This window comes from Xenopus laevis, chromosome 2L, assembly GCF_017654675.1.
Source record: "Xenopus laevis strain J_2021 chromosome 2L, Xenopus_laevis_v10.1, whole genome shotgun sequence".
In the NCBI taxonomy this organism is placed as follows: Eukaryota; Metazoa; Chordata; class Amphibia; order Anura; family Pipidae; genus Xenopus; species Xenopus laevis.
In genome coordinates this window covers 140,255,311-140,274,085 of record NC_054373.1, presented here as the reverse complement: position 1 = coordinate 140,274,085, position 18,775 = coordinate 140,255,311, and the positions used below count along the sequence as shown (strand labels likewise).

Here is an 18,775-nt window from a genome sequence, read left to right as displayed (position 1 = left end):
AAGCTGGAAAGAGACTGAAGAAGTATGCAAATAATAAAAAAAAAACTATAAAAAAATAAATAATGAAGACCAATTGAAAAGTTGCTTAGAACTGGCCAGTCTATAACATACTAAAAGTTTTAAGGTAATATGAAAAATGGATTTAATAGCTTTTCAGTGATTTTATTGCAATGAAACCATGAAACCAAGAAGATGGTTTGTCAGATGTGCAATCAACATTTTTCCAATGGAATGTTGATGCAGAAAGAAAATGCAATAACATGTATTTAAAAAGCAATACAATAACCAGAATAAAAAACTTTTTTTTGTGAAAAATTTACTGTACGTCAGGGCTGTACAACTGGCGGCCCGTGACCCCCCCTTCTTTGGCCCCCCAGATGCTGTGTCAATTTACCATATGTAAACTTTAAAAAGTATCACTGTAGAGATAAACTGCCCCCTGCTTTGTTTAAACCTCAAATTCAGACTCTAATCCCCTGTATTGTTCACACCTTCGATCACCCTGCATTGTTCACACTTGTGACACCTCTATTGTTTATATCCTTAAGCCCTGTACTGTTCACACCTCAGACCCAGACTGAAACTGCCCACATTGTTCTCCTGTTCACACTTTATTCAAAATGCTAATGGGGCACCAGCACTGTGTCACTGTATGTAGTACATTTTAGACTGAAAGCTTTCCTTGTCTCCTGCTCTGTTCTGCCTTCCCTCCCTGCAGGGCTGGAACTAGGGGCAGGCACAGTAGGCGCCCGCCTAAGGCGCAATCATGGGCGGGGCACACTTTTAAGGGGAATTTCCTGTCTTCTTTTTTAAACCCTGATTTGCTTGGCCTTTAATAGTTTTTCAACTTTATAAACCCCCTGTTCCAGACAGACTCACTCCCAGCTCCCTTTTGGCAGCTGCTGGCACAGGTACATATTTGTGGGCAATATCTTGTCTGCTACTTGCACAGGTAAACAGATGATATTATAATTGGCTGCTTCTGGCACAAGCAAAAACAACTTCAGGACAGCACCATCAAATATTCATATATAATAAAACGCCTTTATTTAGCTTCACAGGGGCATCACGGCAACGTTTCAGGCCACATGGCCTTTTCTCAAGCTTGAGAAAAGGCCATGTGGCCTGAAACGTTGCCGTGATGCCCCTGTGAAGCTAAATAAAGGCGTTTTATTATATATGAATATTTGATGGTGCTGTCCTGAAGTTGTTTTTGCATGTGGTGCCAGTGGAAAGTGGCCACTGGAGGACGTGCACCACCCACAAAGAAAGAGTGAAAATCGTTGTGCTGACTGCCTGTCTACAATAATGCTTCTGGCACAAGTACATATATGGAGGCAATAGTGTGTATTTTTTGGCTGATGCTGGCACAGGTACAGATTGGGGGCAATATAAGGGATTGGCTGCTGCTGGCTCAGGTACATGGGGCAATATGGTGGCTGCTGGCACAGGTACACAGATGTTTGAGGGCAATATGATGGATTTTTGGCTACTGCTGGAACAGATACAATTGGGGCAATATGATGGATAATTTTGGTTGCCGCTGGCATAGGTACAGATTGGGGGTAAAAATATGATGGATGTTTTGGCTTATGCTGGCACAGGTACAGATTGGGGCCTGGGGGCAATCTGAGGGATTGACTGACGTTGGCATAGGTACAAATGGAGGCAATATTATAGGTGCTGGCACAGGTACAGGGGGCTATATGACTGGTAAGGTGGGAAATGGTAATGCAGGACTGGGTGGGGGGGCACTGATTGAAGCCCTTGCCTAGGGTGCAAAAATACCTTGGCCCGGCCCTGCCTCCCTGTGTGTGCCATGCTCTGCTTGCCCAGTGCTGATTGTGCGTGCCATTCTCTGCTTGCCCAGTGCTGCTTGTGTGTGCCATTCTCTGCTTGCCCTATGCTACATGTGGAATGTTAGCCTGTTAGGGGTTTGTTCTTGGGGTTATTAGCATTTGGAAATTGTTGTTAAGGGCCCCAAGGTGTTTAATCATGTGTTGGGGGGGTTGTTGTATTATCCACAGGGGAGTATGAGGCATATGGATTTAAGGGTATGTTTTAACATGACTTACATTTTTCACATTATGAGTGATGAGGGATTTCCCTGCAGTTAGCACCAACCATTTGGTTTTTTGGTGTGCTACCACCATTAATGTGGATATGATCTTAAAAGTTCTTGTGGTAACATGGGTGTGGTTTACAGTGGGTGTGGTTTAAAAGGGGGAGTGGCCAACACTGACTTCCATTATCGGCCCTCCTCCACATAGGCCAGTAAAATTTTGGCCCTCGGTACCACAGAACTTGGACAGCACTGCTGTACGTTGTTATTAAAAAAAAAAAATATCACACTTCTGTGTATGTGTACGCAAAGATCCCACCAGTCAAACTGTACAGCGTGTTAGTGTAAAAAGGGTGTGTGCCACTCAAGCATGCAAACAGAATCTGGAAGACATGCAAGAGAGATGCCATTTACCCTAAAATAGCAGGAGTAACAATGGGGTGGCTCCAGATACAAGGACAACATCATATGTCTCCTGGGTTCCTGAGGTTATCATGACACATGGGCCACCCATTTCCCCACTCTGCTCATTGCTTACAGATGGCAAACAGCACTTTCGTCCTTTTATCCACAGACTGTACATTCTACAAGCCATTGAACAGAAAGCTTTATAATGAAGTTAGCTGATAAAAGGAAACTAAATGCTCAACGTATGTAGCTTCCAGGCTTTTTATTGCTCAAAGCACAGATAGAAACATTTGATTTAGCCTGTGTTTTTTGCAGTTACTCATTTGTCTATTAATTACTCAGTCTGTACCTGCCAAGATTCCAAGCAGTGCATATTTAAACTGCATCAGAACAACTAACACAATCTGCTGTCCCTTGAATACAAAAACACAACAGTTGTGTTTTTTGGCTTACCCATCCTGCATCATAAATGCAAAAATTCTTGATGTTTCTCAGACATAACCGAGAAAGCAATGTATGCCACTCTTTCAGCTCAGGCATTGGCATTCTTTAATTCATAATTCATTTAAGGCAAAAGGAATCTTCCAGGGATGATTCTCCATCAGTCAATCAGAAAAGTAGGGAATCAAGAAATCAAGAAGACATTACAAATGACCTTCAAACAAAGGTCTCTGTTAAGCATCCAAGTCCTTCACTTCTTTGTACCAAATTGCACTGCAGATTTGCACTTAGCTCCTAAGTTTTAGTTTTCGGTCTACAAATGGCAGCCTTCCCAACGCATTTTTTACTTATAAACCTGGAGCAGCTATTAATGGACACCTGATTATAATTTGTGGTGCTACCATGTTATTTTTAATTGAACCACATTGAATCACAAATCTATTAATTTATGCAAACTTTTTCAAAGGTTAACATCCCCTTTACCACTAATTCTAACTAATGACCTTATTAAAGGAGACAGAAAGGTTAAATCACTGGGGGTGCCAATGTTAGACATCCCCCAGTGATTATAATCACGTACCTACTACCCCGGGATGGTGCTCCTGTTAGCAGAAAACTGCAGTGGCCCGGGGTATACTTTGAGGAGATCACTAAGCATAGTTTATAAGATAACATTTAAATGCTATACATGGCTATTGTCTTTTATAGTGATATACTTTTTGAATGCATGCGTGAGCTATAAGGCTAGGGCCAGGTGATGTTAACACTGCAGATTCTGCACAGGCAGAGAATCTACTGCCCTGCTGCTCCCCTTGCCTTTTACAACTGTGGGCAAATTTCAGTTCAAAATGCAAAATGTTGCGTTTCGGCTCCAAAATCAGCTGCTTCTGCCTGTTCCTGAGCGGAAACAATGTTTCCGAGTGCAGGCAGAGCAGGCGCAGAACAACAGATTCTCTGCAGCCCGAGATCCAATTACATCATGCCCTGGCCTTACCAAAGTCAATTGTACTTATTTATTTGTTTAACATATGCCTGGCATGTTTTTGTCTACAGCAGTAGGCCTCTGGAAATCCTTGACCATTATAGAACAAACTTCATTAAAAACTCATCTAAAATTAAATGTTATTCTCCCTTTACTAATATTTTTTCTGTACTGCATAATTTGTGATGCTATATAAACTAAATAGTGCCTACATGCAGAACTAATTAGTTTATCAATTGGCCTCTATTAAACTGATGATTTTTGGTTTATGTGCAAGAGACCCACAGCAGATCCAATTCTCAAGCCAACCACATTAGAGATCACTGCTTGAATCTGAAAATACAGGTCATCAGCAGTAACAAAGTTCTGCACTAGCATCCTGAATTGTAGGCATCCATGTAGCTGAGCACACTATATATAATCTGACCAACTAACCCAAAAGTCGATCACTCTGATGAAAACATTTTTGCCACCTTAAAACATGCAGGAACATAAGAATGAATATGAAGCAACAAGTCTTACCTCTTCATTTGCATGTAGTTTTCACTAGCGGCAGGTCTACACTCAGCACAATTCACCACAATACCTTCCAACGCAAGTTTATCTAGAAAGAAAAGACATCAGGGAGATATATAAAATTATTGGTCATTTTACCCAAACGATACACCTGAAATATCCCCCCATATAATGCTTTGGTCGTCCCAGTGCCATTCTTTGACCATCATTATTACGTAATACTGTTAGCATGGGGGTCAAAACCACTGGTGCTGCTGAGTTGAGTTTTTAAGATCGTAAATAACATTTGATGCTTGAGTTTGGCTGTGAGAGTGTGTGTGATATATTATCCATACACCAATAATCCAAAAAAGCCAAATTGAAGTCAATGCTATTTCCATACAGCCATATTAAAACAAGCAACGTGTCAATTTTTACAGATTTCCTTTTTTCTGTAATAATAAATCCATACTGATGACAAAACCATCAAGGGGTATTTATTTATTACATGTTACAAGCTTCCCAAATGATAGATCTCACCCCAGTACAATAAAATACTGGGACACTTAGTAACCAATTGGGCATTTATCTGAACTACCTAGAAGGGGAAGAACTGGGCAGAAAAATATATAATACAAAAATAATAGAGCTGTAATATATTTCTGGTTTCTTTTGTCTGGCCCTAGCAGTTAGATAGCATATTAAATGTCAGGAAGGAATGCTGCCGAAAAGATAATCAAATAATTGGAAAAAAAACCCCCCATCAATTAACGAGACCAGTTGCCAAGTTACAAAGATTGTTTCTGTCTACAAGGTATTAATTTAAGGTGAACTTTCCCTTTACAAGAAATGTTTCAAGTAATGAACCAAATTAATGTCACTTTTTTAGTATGGAATGATCGTTAAATTGAACGAGTCATAATGACCGCCTATTTCTTCTTGCAAGAAAGAGCAAGGATTAGAGAAAGTTATATTTTAAGACAATTAAATTGGCATATCCTGCCCAGTGCCTGCTGTGATAACTGCAGCTACCAGTGAGATAGTATCAACATACCACACTGACACTGGGCAAAAGCAAAAGTGTTCATAGGAACAGCACGTAAGATAACACTACTGAAAGCAATATAAATTACTGAGTGACTAAACCATGCCTGTCCAGTTACCACCATCAGTATGGGAGCGCCAATGAAACAAGATACTTAACAAATCTTCCAAGGCGCCAGAATAGCCAGTCATTCCGATTTTAAGGTTCCTTTCACCAACAAAACAAAATATACCATGATTTAGATCATCATTTAAAGAAGGATACAGTGTAAGTGTTGTAAAGGTATGTGATCCGTTATCTGGAAACCCAAACTAAGATATAATGAATTCTTATTGGAACAAAACCAGATTATTGTGTTTAAAGATTTTCTAGTAGACTTAAGGTATGAAGATCCGAAATATCCTTTATCCGGAAAGCCCCAGGTCCCGAGCATTCTGGAGAACAGGTCCTATACCTGTACCACTGTACTGAGTATACCACTGGCAGAGACAATTCAAAGAACTGTAGTGCTGATTGGAAGAAAGTGGGATGGTTAAACAAGCAGATTGGTGAATACTTGGAGATAGGTTCAAATATGTAGCGAAGGAGGGTTGTTAACTACTTTGAATGTCACGGTTATTAGATCGAATTTTATCCTGGAAGGTAAGAGAAGCTTGGTAAGAGCATTTTTTATGGGACGGGGTATGCTTAGATGTCATGCAATTGCAAACAGTAACAATAAATACAAAACCAGTTGCAAATATATGCATTGTTTGATAAAATGTTACATTTATTCATTCCAATAAATTATGCAAATGAAATGTCATTCCATCAAGTCACAATCTTTTATTTATTTATATATATATTATAAGGTACAACAACATTTTGCAGCATTTTTTAAACTGAAGCATTCCCACAAAAAACGCCTTTGCACTTCAGTCTAAACAATTTAATTAGATAACTACTAAATCTATTATCCAAAAATGATTATGCAACAGCCCCGATGCTTATAAAAATTAACGTGGACAAACGGCCTCACTGCAGAGAATTACAGATGTATGAACTGTAGAGATGTTGTTGGTTACCATGGCAACTGACAGTGCACGCCGGAGACCCATTAAAGATCAATTTTATAAATTAAAATGTAACGAGCAATGGCTCAAGAATTGTCACAGTGATTTTTTTTTTTATACATTTTAGGTTTTTCAGTGCTTACTTGAAAAGAATTTTATTTGAGGGATATTTTCATCTGACTTTGCTATAATCCTTACTATTCAGCTGAAGAATAAACCTGCAGCTCTCTTAACCAGGATTCATATATGCTTGGAAAGCTTTCATGATAGGTTCTACTAAACTGCTTTGATTGTAATCAATTTTAAACCCTTCATTAAACGCTTCTGTCAACCATGTGAAGTTGTGTCAGTGCAAACAGCAATAAAAGGGAATGGAAAAAAAATAAGAAGTCAGGAAAGAATAGAACAATCAGCATTTTATTATTATAAGCCACATAAATGGCAGTACAGACTGTATACAAGCAGGGGGCTTGTTTGTTGGAAGCAGTGCTTGGACCCTTTACTTAACACAAGATAAGCAGCTTCTCAAGAGCCCCCCACCCAAAGAGTCCTGGTGCAGCTGCATAGGTCGCCCAAATGTCACGACCACTCCTGATTATGGCATAGTCAAAGCAATGTAACGCCTCAAAGACCTGGTGTAAATTTGAATGAACTAGCTGAGAACCAGAGACTAGTGATGGGGGAATTTGCGCTGTCTCGCTGCGCTGAAAAATTCGCGAATTTCACGCGAAATTCGCGAAACAGCGAAAAATTCGCTTTGAGTGAACTAGCTGAGAACCAGCAGAGACTCATTCCTTGCGATCAGTACTTCATGCATGCTGCTGTAAAAATCAAGTTTTTTTTCCCCTCACAATCTCCAACCCCTACTTCATTCCCAGCATCTGCTCAACAAGTCATCTATCCAACCCCAGTTACATCTCAATTCTGGAAGCTGTTTGCTATGAACCTGGATGTCCCGCAAGGAGACGCTCCATGAAAAAACTGTTGTGGGATTGCATAAATGTGACAAGTGACAATAATTGCCTATTAATATTAATTTCGAAACAAGTTGCTAACTACTGTAACACAAGGTGATGCAACAAAGCTTGACGGTGATGTGGTGGAGCAGGGCAATGATGTCATGGAACAGAGACTGGGCACATGGGGGCAGGTGTCGGTAGACGGAGAACAAAAATAGGCAGGACAGGTGTTTCACTGGGCAGTATTTTTAAGATATATCTCTCAAATTAGCATTTAGGATAATGACACACTGGTAACTGTGTTCTAATGAAATATTAATTACCATATAAGGTTGCAGAATACTTATGGTTCAAACCTATATAACAAAGACTACATTTTCTTTTTCAGGGTGAATAAAAATGGCAATTGTAGTGGTATGAATGCCACCAGTACTCTAAGCCAGCCATGCCAAAGTTCTAAATTGTCATATTAGGGGGGTAACTCGAATTGCTCAAGTTATCGCCAAAAAAAACATCAAATAGCTCGAATCGATCAAGCTTTTGAGCGCAAACCACCTAAAAAAAACTGAAAATCATGAAGGCTAAAAACACCTTCAAATGGTTCAAGGGACCTCTGCTATTGAGTTCTACATGAAAGCGACAGGTTTTAGCTGGAGTATTTCTAGATTCAAGGTTTTTGCAGCATCAGGGACATATTAAATCTCAAAAAATTCAAATTGTTTTATCCCAAAGTTTATACTGAAACTACCATTGAAAAAGTCAAATTTTTCTGGAAAAACACAATTTGAATTTTTAAAAAAAATACCCTTAGACATATGAACATGTTTTTGCTAATACAGAGCAATTTTCAGTATCTTACATCTTACAGCCTCCTGAGATAGGGATGCACCGAATCCACTATCTTCGGATTCGGCCGAACCCTGAATCCTTTGTGAAAAATGTGTCTGAATACCAAAGCCTAATTTACATATGCAAAGCAGGGCAATGTACCACAGATACCAGCCCCTAAATGCAGCACTGCAGATGCACACAGGAGCTGAAAGGTAGGATTCTCATTCAGTACAGCACATCCAAAAAAATAATATCAAAAACTTCCACTGAAAACATATTCTAAAAAATTCCAACCAAACAGGGCAGAAAGCAGATGTAAATAAGCACCAGTGTCTGTTCTACTAAAGAAAGATGCTTCCCTGCTGCTAAGTCCCATGGAGAATGGTGAGTGGTGATTAGAAAACATAAATTGCTCCAGTTACATGACATTGGCAGAGTCATGGTGCTTCAAATGTAAAAAATACTATCAGCTGGTGATAGTGTATTGAGTTAAATTATAAAGCTTTGAGAAGTTTCTGTTAAAGTCAGAGAGATGTAGCAGTAGTAATGGAAATGACACTGAAGTAAAATGTCATTGAAATCCCTCCATTTAAGTCATTTCAATTACTATGGCTAAGCTATTGACAGGCATCAATGACATCTTTTATTTGGTTGTCAGTCAGGAATTCTGCAACCTCCTTGGCAAAAGGATCTTTTGGTCCCTGAAATGGACCAAAAAAAATGTACAGTTCATCAAAATCATAACAGAATCAAACAATTCTGTCAAAGCTGGAAGGTTATACGTTTGTAAAGATGGAAACATCTGCAGTATTTTCACATTTTGCTTTTCAGGTGTTTTTTTTTATTTTTTACAAATTTACAAATTACAGGTATGGGACCTGTTATCCACAATAAACCCAATATGCTGGTTTTTCTACCAATAAGGATTAATTATATTTTAGTTGGGATCAAGTACAAGGTACTGTTTTACTATTACATAGAAAAAATAAATAATTTTTAACAATTTGGAATATTTGGAGAAAATGGAGTCTATGGGAGACAGTCTTTCCGTATTTTCAGAGCTTTCTGGATAACAGGTTTCTGGATAATGGATCCCATACTGGTACATAGCAGCTAATAAAGGGGTGGTTCACCTTTAAGTAAATTTTTTGTATGTTGTAGAATGGCCAATTCTAAGCAACTTTTCAATTGTCCTTCATTTGTTCTTTTTACATTTTTTAAAATTTTTTGACTCTTTCCAGCTTTCAAATGGGGTTCACGACCCTAAAAAAACAATAATCTGCAAAGCAACACATATTTAGGGGGTTATTTATCAAAGGTCGAGTTTGTGAGTTTTTTTTATGAAAAAACTTGAATGTAAAAAACTCAAATTTGTGAATTTGAAGGTGAAAACCCAGAATTTGTCCACGTAAAAAAAAATCTCAAAATCAATTGCGTTTTTGAGCAAAACCCACTGAAAAAAAACCCAAACATCATAAAGGCAACAAACATCTTCAAATGATTGAAGGGATCTCTGCCATTGATTTCTACCTGACCTTGACAGGTTTTATCTGGAGTATTTTCACATTTAAGCGATTTCCAGCTTCAGGGTATGATAAATCGCAAAAAGAGTTGTTGTTTTTTTAACCCGAAAATTTGAGTTTTGACTCAAAACTACCCTTGAAAAACTCTAATTTTGCGGGAAAACACATCTTGACCTTTGCCAAATCTTCTCCTTAATGTTATTGCTACTCTTTTTTACTTATCTTTCTATTTAGGCCCACTCCTATTCATATTCCAGTCTCTTATTCAAATCAATGCATGGTTGCTAGGGGAATTTGAACCACAGCAACCAGACTGGTGAAATTGCAAACTGGAGAGCTGTTGAATAAAAACGTTAAACTCAAAAAGCACAAATAATATAATATAAAACATGAAAAACAATTGCAAATTGTCTCAGAATATCAGCCTCAAGATCATACTAAAGGTTTATTTAAAGGTGTACAACCCCTTTAGCAATTCACATCATATAAAACATACTACAAAGTAGTTCTGAAATGAACGTGAAACACTATTATGTGTTGTTTATGATTATTGGATCTTTGTGGCAACACAGTCTCATTTACAAGTTATTGTAAATCTGGTCTGCGGAAATGTAGCTATGTTTCATTCAAATCTTCGGTGCCTCAAACATTTCTCTGGTAAAGTTACTGTCACAAAGACAGCCTTTCATTTTTGATTGTTTGCCCATTTTTACTTTCTTTAATGAAAAACAAATGCATCTCTGATATGCTTAAATTAAAAAATGTGTACCGTTTTTATAATAAACCTGACTGTATGCAGTGAAAGTCCCCCTTTGTTTTACTTGCTCTGACTGCTGAGGATAGGAAACTTCAGACGGTCCCTAACTACTCTGCAGGGAAAATATCATACTTTCAAATGGCAGGGGGAGAGCTCCCCCTACCTTACTTCCCAGAACTTGAGCAGCTTTGTTTGTTTCCCTGTAAAGCAGCCGGCAACTGTGTAGATTTGTATCTGTAGACCCAGTGCAGTCTGCACATTCTGATTATTAATCAGTCTTGCTGTATCAGCTTCTATGGCAGATTTTATTTGACTTGTGCTGTTTGAATAATTTATGACGATCCCTAAGCTTAACCCTTCCAACTGAAGCCCAGACCACACTGAGCATGTGCGTAGTCTTGGTCTTGCAAAGAACCTGCGGCCAACTTTGAAAGCATAAATCATTTGTTTTATTAGGCTTCTGGTGCAGTTTATGTTTAGTATACAAAATACAGCATTTCTAGCATTATTCTATTTGCCACTTTAGTTCCCTTTTAAGAGTGCAAGGATGCCCACAGATTACAAAAATAATCATTACCACATTAGTTAGTAGGTGTTAAACGTTTCCATTGATATACAATACTGATATATGTGCCAGTTTGTTAAACTAAGTATGTGCACACTCATTGGTGCTAAAAAACGTCTTACTCTGGGCCAAAAGCTCGTATTGTGCAATGTTTAGTACATATGCATGTGCTGGATGTTATGTTTAGACATAAAACATTAACTGGATTAAAGAAGAACATGACTGAAAAAGTTTCATACAAGAAATCCCTATAATTGAATGAGATTATCACAGGCATAATAAATATTCAGTATTGGTGTCACTGTATGGCAATTTTAGACTGGCTTCTTTTTATTGTCTAGAATTACCGGCTGAATTATCAGAGAAGTGCTCACAGTTAAGATGTTGCCTCACACGGTTAAATGCAAATTGTATTTTTCCCAGCTGTATTGGTGATATCTTGCTGTTTGCATAGCTCATACGCCACCTACTGCAAAAGCGAGCTGAGAGCTCATGCAATGCTGGCAGCATTTCCATTCCATCATCGTGGCGGTGCTGGATAGGGTTCTTATTTTATTTTTCTTTACAACCAAACAAGAGCCAGGCCAGACTGCTATTGTACCACTCTGCTGATCAGGATGGAGCAGAGAATCAACAGAACGGACAAAGAATGTGACAACAAATGTCACAATTCAGCAGACGGAGACCCACGTACAAACTGTAAAACATCTCTTGTCACTCTCAATGTTGGTGGCTATCTGTACATCACACAGAAACAGACTCTCTCCAAGTACCCCGACTCTTACCTTGAAGGTGTTGTGAATAAGAAAATTTTCTGCCCAATTGATGCAGATGGACATTACTTCATAGACAGAGACGGGCTACTATTCAGACATGTTCTGAACTTTTTACGCAATGGGGAGCTCTTGTTACCGGAGGGCTTCCAAGAAAACCACCTTTTAGCAAACGAAGCAGATTTTTTCAAGCTGAAGGCACTGAATGCAGCTGTGAAAGCCAGATGGGAGAAAGAGCAGCAAGCTGCAAGAGAAACCACTTTTTTGGAAATAACAGACAACCACGATCGGTCTCAGGGTCTCCGGATCTTCTGCAATGCCCCTGATTTTATCTCCAAAATCAAAGCCCGCATTGTGCTGGTTTCCAAAAGCAGGCTGGACGGATTTCCAGAGGAATTCTGCATCTCCTCAAACGTAATTCAATTTAAATATTTCATCAAATCGGAAAATGGGACGCGTCTTGTTCTGAAGGAAGACAACACCTTTGTCTGCACACTGGAAACTCTTAAGTTTGAAGCCATTATGATGGCCCTAAAGTGCGGCTTCAGACTGCTGACGAGCCTGGATTGTTCAAAAGGGTCAATTGTTCAGAGCGATGCACTTCATTTTATCAAGTAATTACTTCTTTGGCTAAACAAAAGGCAGAGGAGGATCCAGCCAAGCCTCATTAAACAGCAGCTCCTTGGCTTCACACAATGTACCTGACTCGTGAGCAAGCAAAGAGCTCTGCTGCACATGAATACATGTGAGCCAATGGTATGTACAAAGTGACATTAACTCCCGCTGCAGAAAATCCTGTTCTTTGTGTAAAAGGAAAACTAGGGATTTTTAGAACATGTTCGCTGTAAATAAACGGTTTTAAGCTGCTAAAATATTTGCCCTTCACTGCTGTCATTTGCAATCATGTTTGTGCACTATTCTGTGTAACAACCGTACACATTTAATCAGAGGAAATTGTCCTTAACAGCTCTCCATGGAAATCTCCCAGCTTTCAATGTCTCTTTTTAAAGCACAATGTCAGTCTTGGCTTCAATTCAGCATTGTGACAACTGCCATACTGCCCAATATATACTTAATCTTATTACTGTATATCTTGTGTGACTGTAAAATTGATCTTTTGCGCAAAATAGGCGTTAATTGAAATTTTTGGGTTTAATGTTCCGACACATCCCTACTCCCGAAAATGACTGTGTAATTGTCGTCCGAATATGAAGGATGAATCACACAGAAGTATTTTTGTGCATGTATTTCTGAGATCTTAGATGTGACTGTTCTCTTTGCATGTTTACATATAACTCAAAAAAGGTTATGTCAGGTAAAAAAAAAAAATAGTACAGAAAACCTATGAATATTATAATATTTACCAATTCATTGGTTATTTGTAGTAGAAGATTGTAGCAGACAATGCATAAGTAGCTACTGACTAGTTTTTATTACATCTTAGCTGAAGATCTACACAGCAAAAAAAAAAAAAGACTTGAAAGTTACTAAGCTACAGTTATGGGACCTGTTATCCAGAATGCATGGGACCTTGGGTTTTCCGGATAAGGGATCTTTCCCTAATTTAGATCTCCATACCTTAAAAAAAAAAATCATTTGAACACAAAATAAAACCAATAGGATTGTTTTGCCTCCAATAATGATTAATCATATCTTAGTTTGCATCCAGTTTGGATGAAGTACAAGGTACTGTATTTTAAAACTTTTGGATTATTTGATTATAATGGAGTCTATAGGAGACAGCCTTTCTGTCATTCAGAGCTTACTGGATAATGGGTTTCCAGATAACAGATTCCATTCCTGTACAGTAATGGAGTCTATGGATGATATCCTTCCTGTTGTTCGGAGTTATCTAGATAACAGATCCCATACCTGTATAACCAAGTGATATCTTACCCAGTATATATGACATCATCTTAAATATTCATACGTCTTTCACTGAACACTGAATGCAATAACTAGCAGGAGTTTAAGATAATAAACTGTTTGTGTAGAACTAGTCTGAAAAGCCTTTCCTGGCAGCTAGAGTATAATGTTGTGCATTACCAGCAAGGGGGCTTCTAACATTGCACATTTCAATGAATATATTGTTTAATATCTGATGCACATTGCGATAGTTTCCCATACTGTGCTTTTAAAGGAGGTGTTCCTTTGAAAAAATATCATCAAAAGAATGTATTCAGAGGTTTTACCTAGGCTGAAGTGTGTTTTAAGCAATTTTGATTGTAATTATGACTGGATTAGGATAATTAACTATTACCCCTATGAATATCTTTACAATATTCCTCAGAAAGCAATGATTTGAGCTGCCTGTCACTGAGCACATGCACCAGCAAGATTATATGACATTATGTATTTTATTCACCTGTCACAAACACTTGTAACTCTATGACCTGACAACTTTTGCAACAACCAACATTAGTGCTGTCTTAGGCTCCACAGTACACACAAAACATAAACATGCTTTTTCAATTTTGAACACACACATATGTATAAGGACATGTAAAATGCAAATGTTGCCATAATGTACTTGTATACCTTTAAGCATTTTGCAGTTTTCCCATGAGCAATAGTAATTAGACCATGCATGAAACGCTAGAAAAGTGTGCATGCTGGCTTTTAAAAATGCTTAAGAACCCAAAAGAGTGAAAACGTTAGAACACTTGTGAGTAATTTAAATTCATGTTCAAAAAGCATTAAAAATACATCTGTAAGCATACATAATTCAATCATGCCTATTATCCATAAGGGTACATGTGTTGGCCTCAATAAATAGGTTACCAAGACACTTGAAAGATACTGGAGCAGACAGACTACATGATGACTATATCTGCAACAGTTGGCTTTAGATTTCTGTATCTTAACTAGCTTGCAATTTCAGAAATTTGATCAAAGGGGATATCCACCCAAGAGTTGTTTTTTTGCAAAATGAAAGAAAATGTAACTCTAACTACATTTCTAATATAAATTAATTGAAAATTGCCAGTGGGTTTTAAAGTTATTTGTAAGTTTGTATAATTATAACTGAAAGCAGAATCGGTTTATCCCTTTGTATTCTCTGGTCCTGACTCATGAAACAATTTTAAATAAAAAGTCAGTTCTGCTTGTCTAGAGCAGGGGTCCCCAACCTTTTTTACCCGTGAGCCACATTCAAAAATAAAAAGAGTTGGGGAGCAACACAGGCATGCAAAATGTTCCTGGGGTGCCAAATAAGGGCTGTGATTGGCAATTTGGTGGCCCCTATGTGGACTGGCAGCCTACAGGAGTCTCTATATAGCAGTAGACCTGTTTATTTATACAACCAAAACTTGCCTCTAAGCCAGAAATTCCAAACTAGGCACCTGTTTTGAGGCCACTGGGAGCAACATCCAAGGCGTTGGAAAGCAACATGTTGCTTGCGAGCTACTGGTTGGGGATCACTGGTCTAGAGTGTACCTGTCACCCAAAAATGGTTTCACCCACCAAAGGTGCAAGCTAATAGAGATTGCACTCCACCTGGGGGGAAATTTCTTTATACCCCTCAAAAGATATTTTATGGGAGGGGGCAGCACCACTGGATACTACCTTCAACAACTATTACATTAAATAACTTTAAAGTCAATGGAACATATATAAAACATATTAACATGAAAAATAAAAAAGTAAAAAAATCATTTTTGGGAGAAAAAAATGAATCCTCCAATTTATTTTATCTCTGGACAGAAAAGTCATTTAAAAAAAACTATCCTATATAAACAGTGTATTTTTTCACCCATACACTCTGGCAGCTACTCAAAAGAAAAGGAAAATTCTTAATCCATGATGTCCATCCTGGATCATCCATCTGATATACTTCAACTTCCAGTATCTCCCAGAGAAAGGACGAGTTTGTCTCCTGCCTTAAAGATAAAAGTAAATACAAACTGCGAACCAAAGATAAAAGTTGGATCATGGTCAAGTAAATGTGTTAATATTCTAATTCTATACATAAAAAATAAAGCTGATACACCTACATTTTTGGAGACAGAATGCACATAAAGTAATCCCTGAAGTCTTACAAGCAAACCAATGAAATGTTACAATACATGTGCTTTGCTGTTAGAGGACACCAGTAGAGTATGTGATCTGTAAATCACTCTGGATCTGTCCATAAAGGTTGGTTGATTAATCATCAATACAGACTGTTTTACACAGGTGTACACTGACACCTTTCACCTTTACTATTTTAAGAGTATTTCAACTATTTGACAGTGCCTCATAAACGTGTCTCACAGGCTGTTTTACAAAATAAACTTAAAATGAATGGAGTGTTTGCTATTGCTTTCCTGCTATTGCTATGGGACCTGTATCAGGAATACCTCATGAACCTAGGATATTACAGATAAGGGATCTTTCTGTATTTTGGATCTCCATACCTGAAGTCAGCTAAAAAAAAAATTTTTTAAACATAAAATAAATCCAAGGCGGATTAATTATATCTTAGTTTGGATCACTTTAAAGGAATGGTTTATTATTACAGAGAAAAAGAAAATTTAAATCATTTGATTAAAATAGGGTCTATGGGAGATGCCATCCCATAATTTGGAGCTTCCTGGACAACGGATCCCATACCTGTACTATGGTTATGGATAGATATAGCTGCTATAGTATAGGGTTGATTATCCAGAAACCTTTTATACAGCAAGTTCTGAAATACAGGAATGTAATGTACTTTATTTAAACAAGCAATGCTTTATTTTTTATGGCTTTTTCTCTTTAAAGGGATTCTATCATGATTTTTATGATGTCTTTTTTATTTCTAAATTACACTGATTACACAACAAATAATTCACTCTACAATATAAAATTTTATTCCTGAACCAGCAAGTGTATTTTTTTTAGTTGTAATATTGGTGTGTAGGCACCATCTCAGGTCATTTTGTCTGGTCATTTGCTTTCAGCACTTTAGGATGGAGCTGCTTTCTGGCAGGCTGTTGTTTCTCATACTCAATGTAACTGAATGTGTTACAATGGGACCTGGATTTTACTATTGAGTGTTGTTCTTAGATCTACCAGGGACCTGTTAGCTTGTGTTAGGGGGCGGTTATCTGGTTACTTTCCCATTGTTCTTTTGTTAGGCTGCTGGGGGAGAGAGGGGTAATATTATTCCAACTTGCAGTACAGCAGTAAAGAGTGACTGAAGTTTATTAGAGCACAAGTCACATGACTGGGGGCAGCTGGGAAACTGACAATATGTCTAGCCCCATGTCAGATTTCAAAATTAGATATAAAAAAAAATCTGTTTGTTCTTTTGAGAAATGGATTTCAGTGCAGAATTCTGCTGGAGCAGCACTACTAACTATTACTTAAAAAAAAAACATGTTTTCCCATTTGATTTTAATAATCAAGTACCTTGGACTTTATGTAAACTAAGATGGTAACTTGATGGTCACTAAAGTCCATCAAGGACAAGGAAAGTAAAACTAAAGAAGTAGGTAGAAATGTTGTACATTATGTTTTGGGCTTCTGTACCAGCCAAGGCAACCACAGCCCTTAAAGGGCCCAGTAAAGATTTGTGTCTCCAAAGATGCCCCAGTAGCTTCTCATCTTCTTTTCTGCTGATTCACTGCACATGATCTGTGCTGCTGTCACTTACTGAGCTTAGGGACCCACTCACAATTTACAGTACACATAGAATAGAAATGTCACAATATAAGGCTGATTAATAATTAATACAGATAATTACTACATGGCAGCACAGAAACCAGTGCAATTAGCATCAGAATTTAATAATCAGCCTTGTAGTATCAGCTTATATTACAGACGATATATGCTTGATAATTAGAGATGACCCCTAAGTTTAGCTTCTCAGCATCTGCTCAGAGCCCACTGAGCATGTGAGTGTCACAGACACTTTCCAAGATGGTGACCCCCTGAGACAAGTTTGAAGTCTTGGATTATTGCTGCTATTGAGGAACTGAAACTTTAGGCTGGTGCAATACGTTAGAGTTTAGTTCCCCTTTAAGTTTTTCAATGTGCAGACTTATTGCATGGAAACAATTCTGATCTGAAACCCCCAGTTGGCCATTCATTCTGGAAAATACGTCTTATAAACAAATAGATGACAGATGTTACATATATAAGAGTTATATAAGTAAAAGTTGAAGTACACTCAAACAGGCATTTATATTAATGCATGACTGTTGAGTAGTCTTGCTCTCACATTTAAATAATTGGCAAACGTCTTCCAATCCCAGTAGCTGCTAATCCTAATATATACATCATTATATTTTATAATGGGGGAGGTACACAATATTTTCTAAACAAACTCCCACGCAAACCGCCAGATGTTTTTGTGATGAGTTTACTTGGAAGTGGATATCCAGCAAATTACTGATGTAAATGAGGCCTGTATATACAAAACAGGCCACATATCTCACCTTGGGTGAAACTAAAGGGTAACTGTAACTTCATTTAGCTTATTCTGCCCACAGAAAATAAAAACTTCCATTTCAGCATGTACAGTTGGGGAAGACGTGTTTGTCTGCTTCTCCTTGTGAATCTGAAACATCTGTCACTTATATTCACTGGGAAATGTTTTCTCTAAGGATTTGAATCAGCAAAAGTCTTTAATAGTCTGCAGCTTGAAAAGGCCACTAATGAATATTGGGGACACAACACTAGCGAAGTTTGCTCTGAGAAATAAAATGATAAAGTAATGTTTGGCTTAAATGATTCAACCTCAAAGCCATAGAAGATCAAACTGCAATAGTTTTATATTTAACTATAAAAATGAAAGGCAAATTTGCCCAGTGTTGATAAATGACCTCCAGTGTCCTTGCCCAGTCAGGTTCCTATGATTAGCACAGCACCAGGATTTAGGGCACTATTTATATGTTCTGTTTGCTTGGCCTTTCCTATTCC

General features: G+C 37.9%; 2 protein-coding genes across 2 annotated transcripts in view; one reads left to right on the top strand and one right to left on the bottom strand.

Moving 5' to 3' along the window:
• Nucleotides 1–18,775, bottom strand: part of LOC108707543 (general transcription factor IIF subunit 2-like) — a 128,584-nt gene that overhangs the window by 53,752 nt on the left and 56,057 nt on the right. Inside the window, exon 4 of the mRNA XM_018245537.1 lies at nt 4,416–4,497. Within this exon, the coding sequence (XP_018101026.1) occupies nt 4,416–4,497 (82 nt within the window). The remainder of the gene's footprint in view (nt 1–4,415; nt 4,498–18,775) is intronic.
• kctd4.L (potassium channel tetramerization domain containing 4 L homeolog) lies at nt 11,576–12,554 on the top strand. Its single transcript, XM_018247322.2, has one exon. The coding sequence runs from the start codon at nt 11,738–11,740 to the stop codon at nt 12,509–12,511; it is 774 nt and encodes a 257-aa protein (XP_018102811.1). The 5' UTR covers nt 11,576–11,737; the 3' UTR covers nt 12,512–12,554.

What these genes read in the sequence shown, in the direction of transcription:
- kctd4.L (XM_018247322.2), top strand. Translation starts at nt 11,738, where the DNA reads ATGGAGCAGAGAATCAACAGAACGGACAAAGAATGTGACAACAAATGT.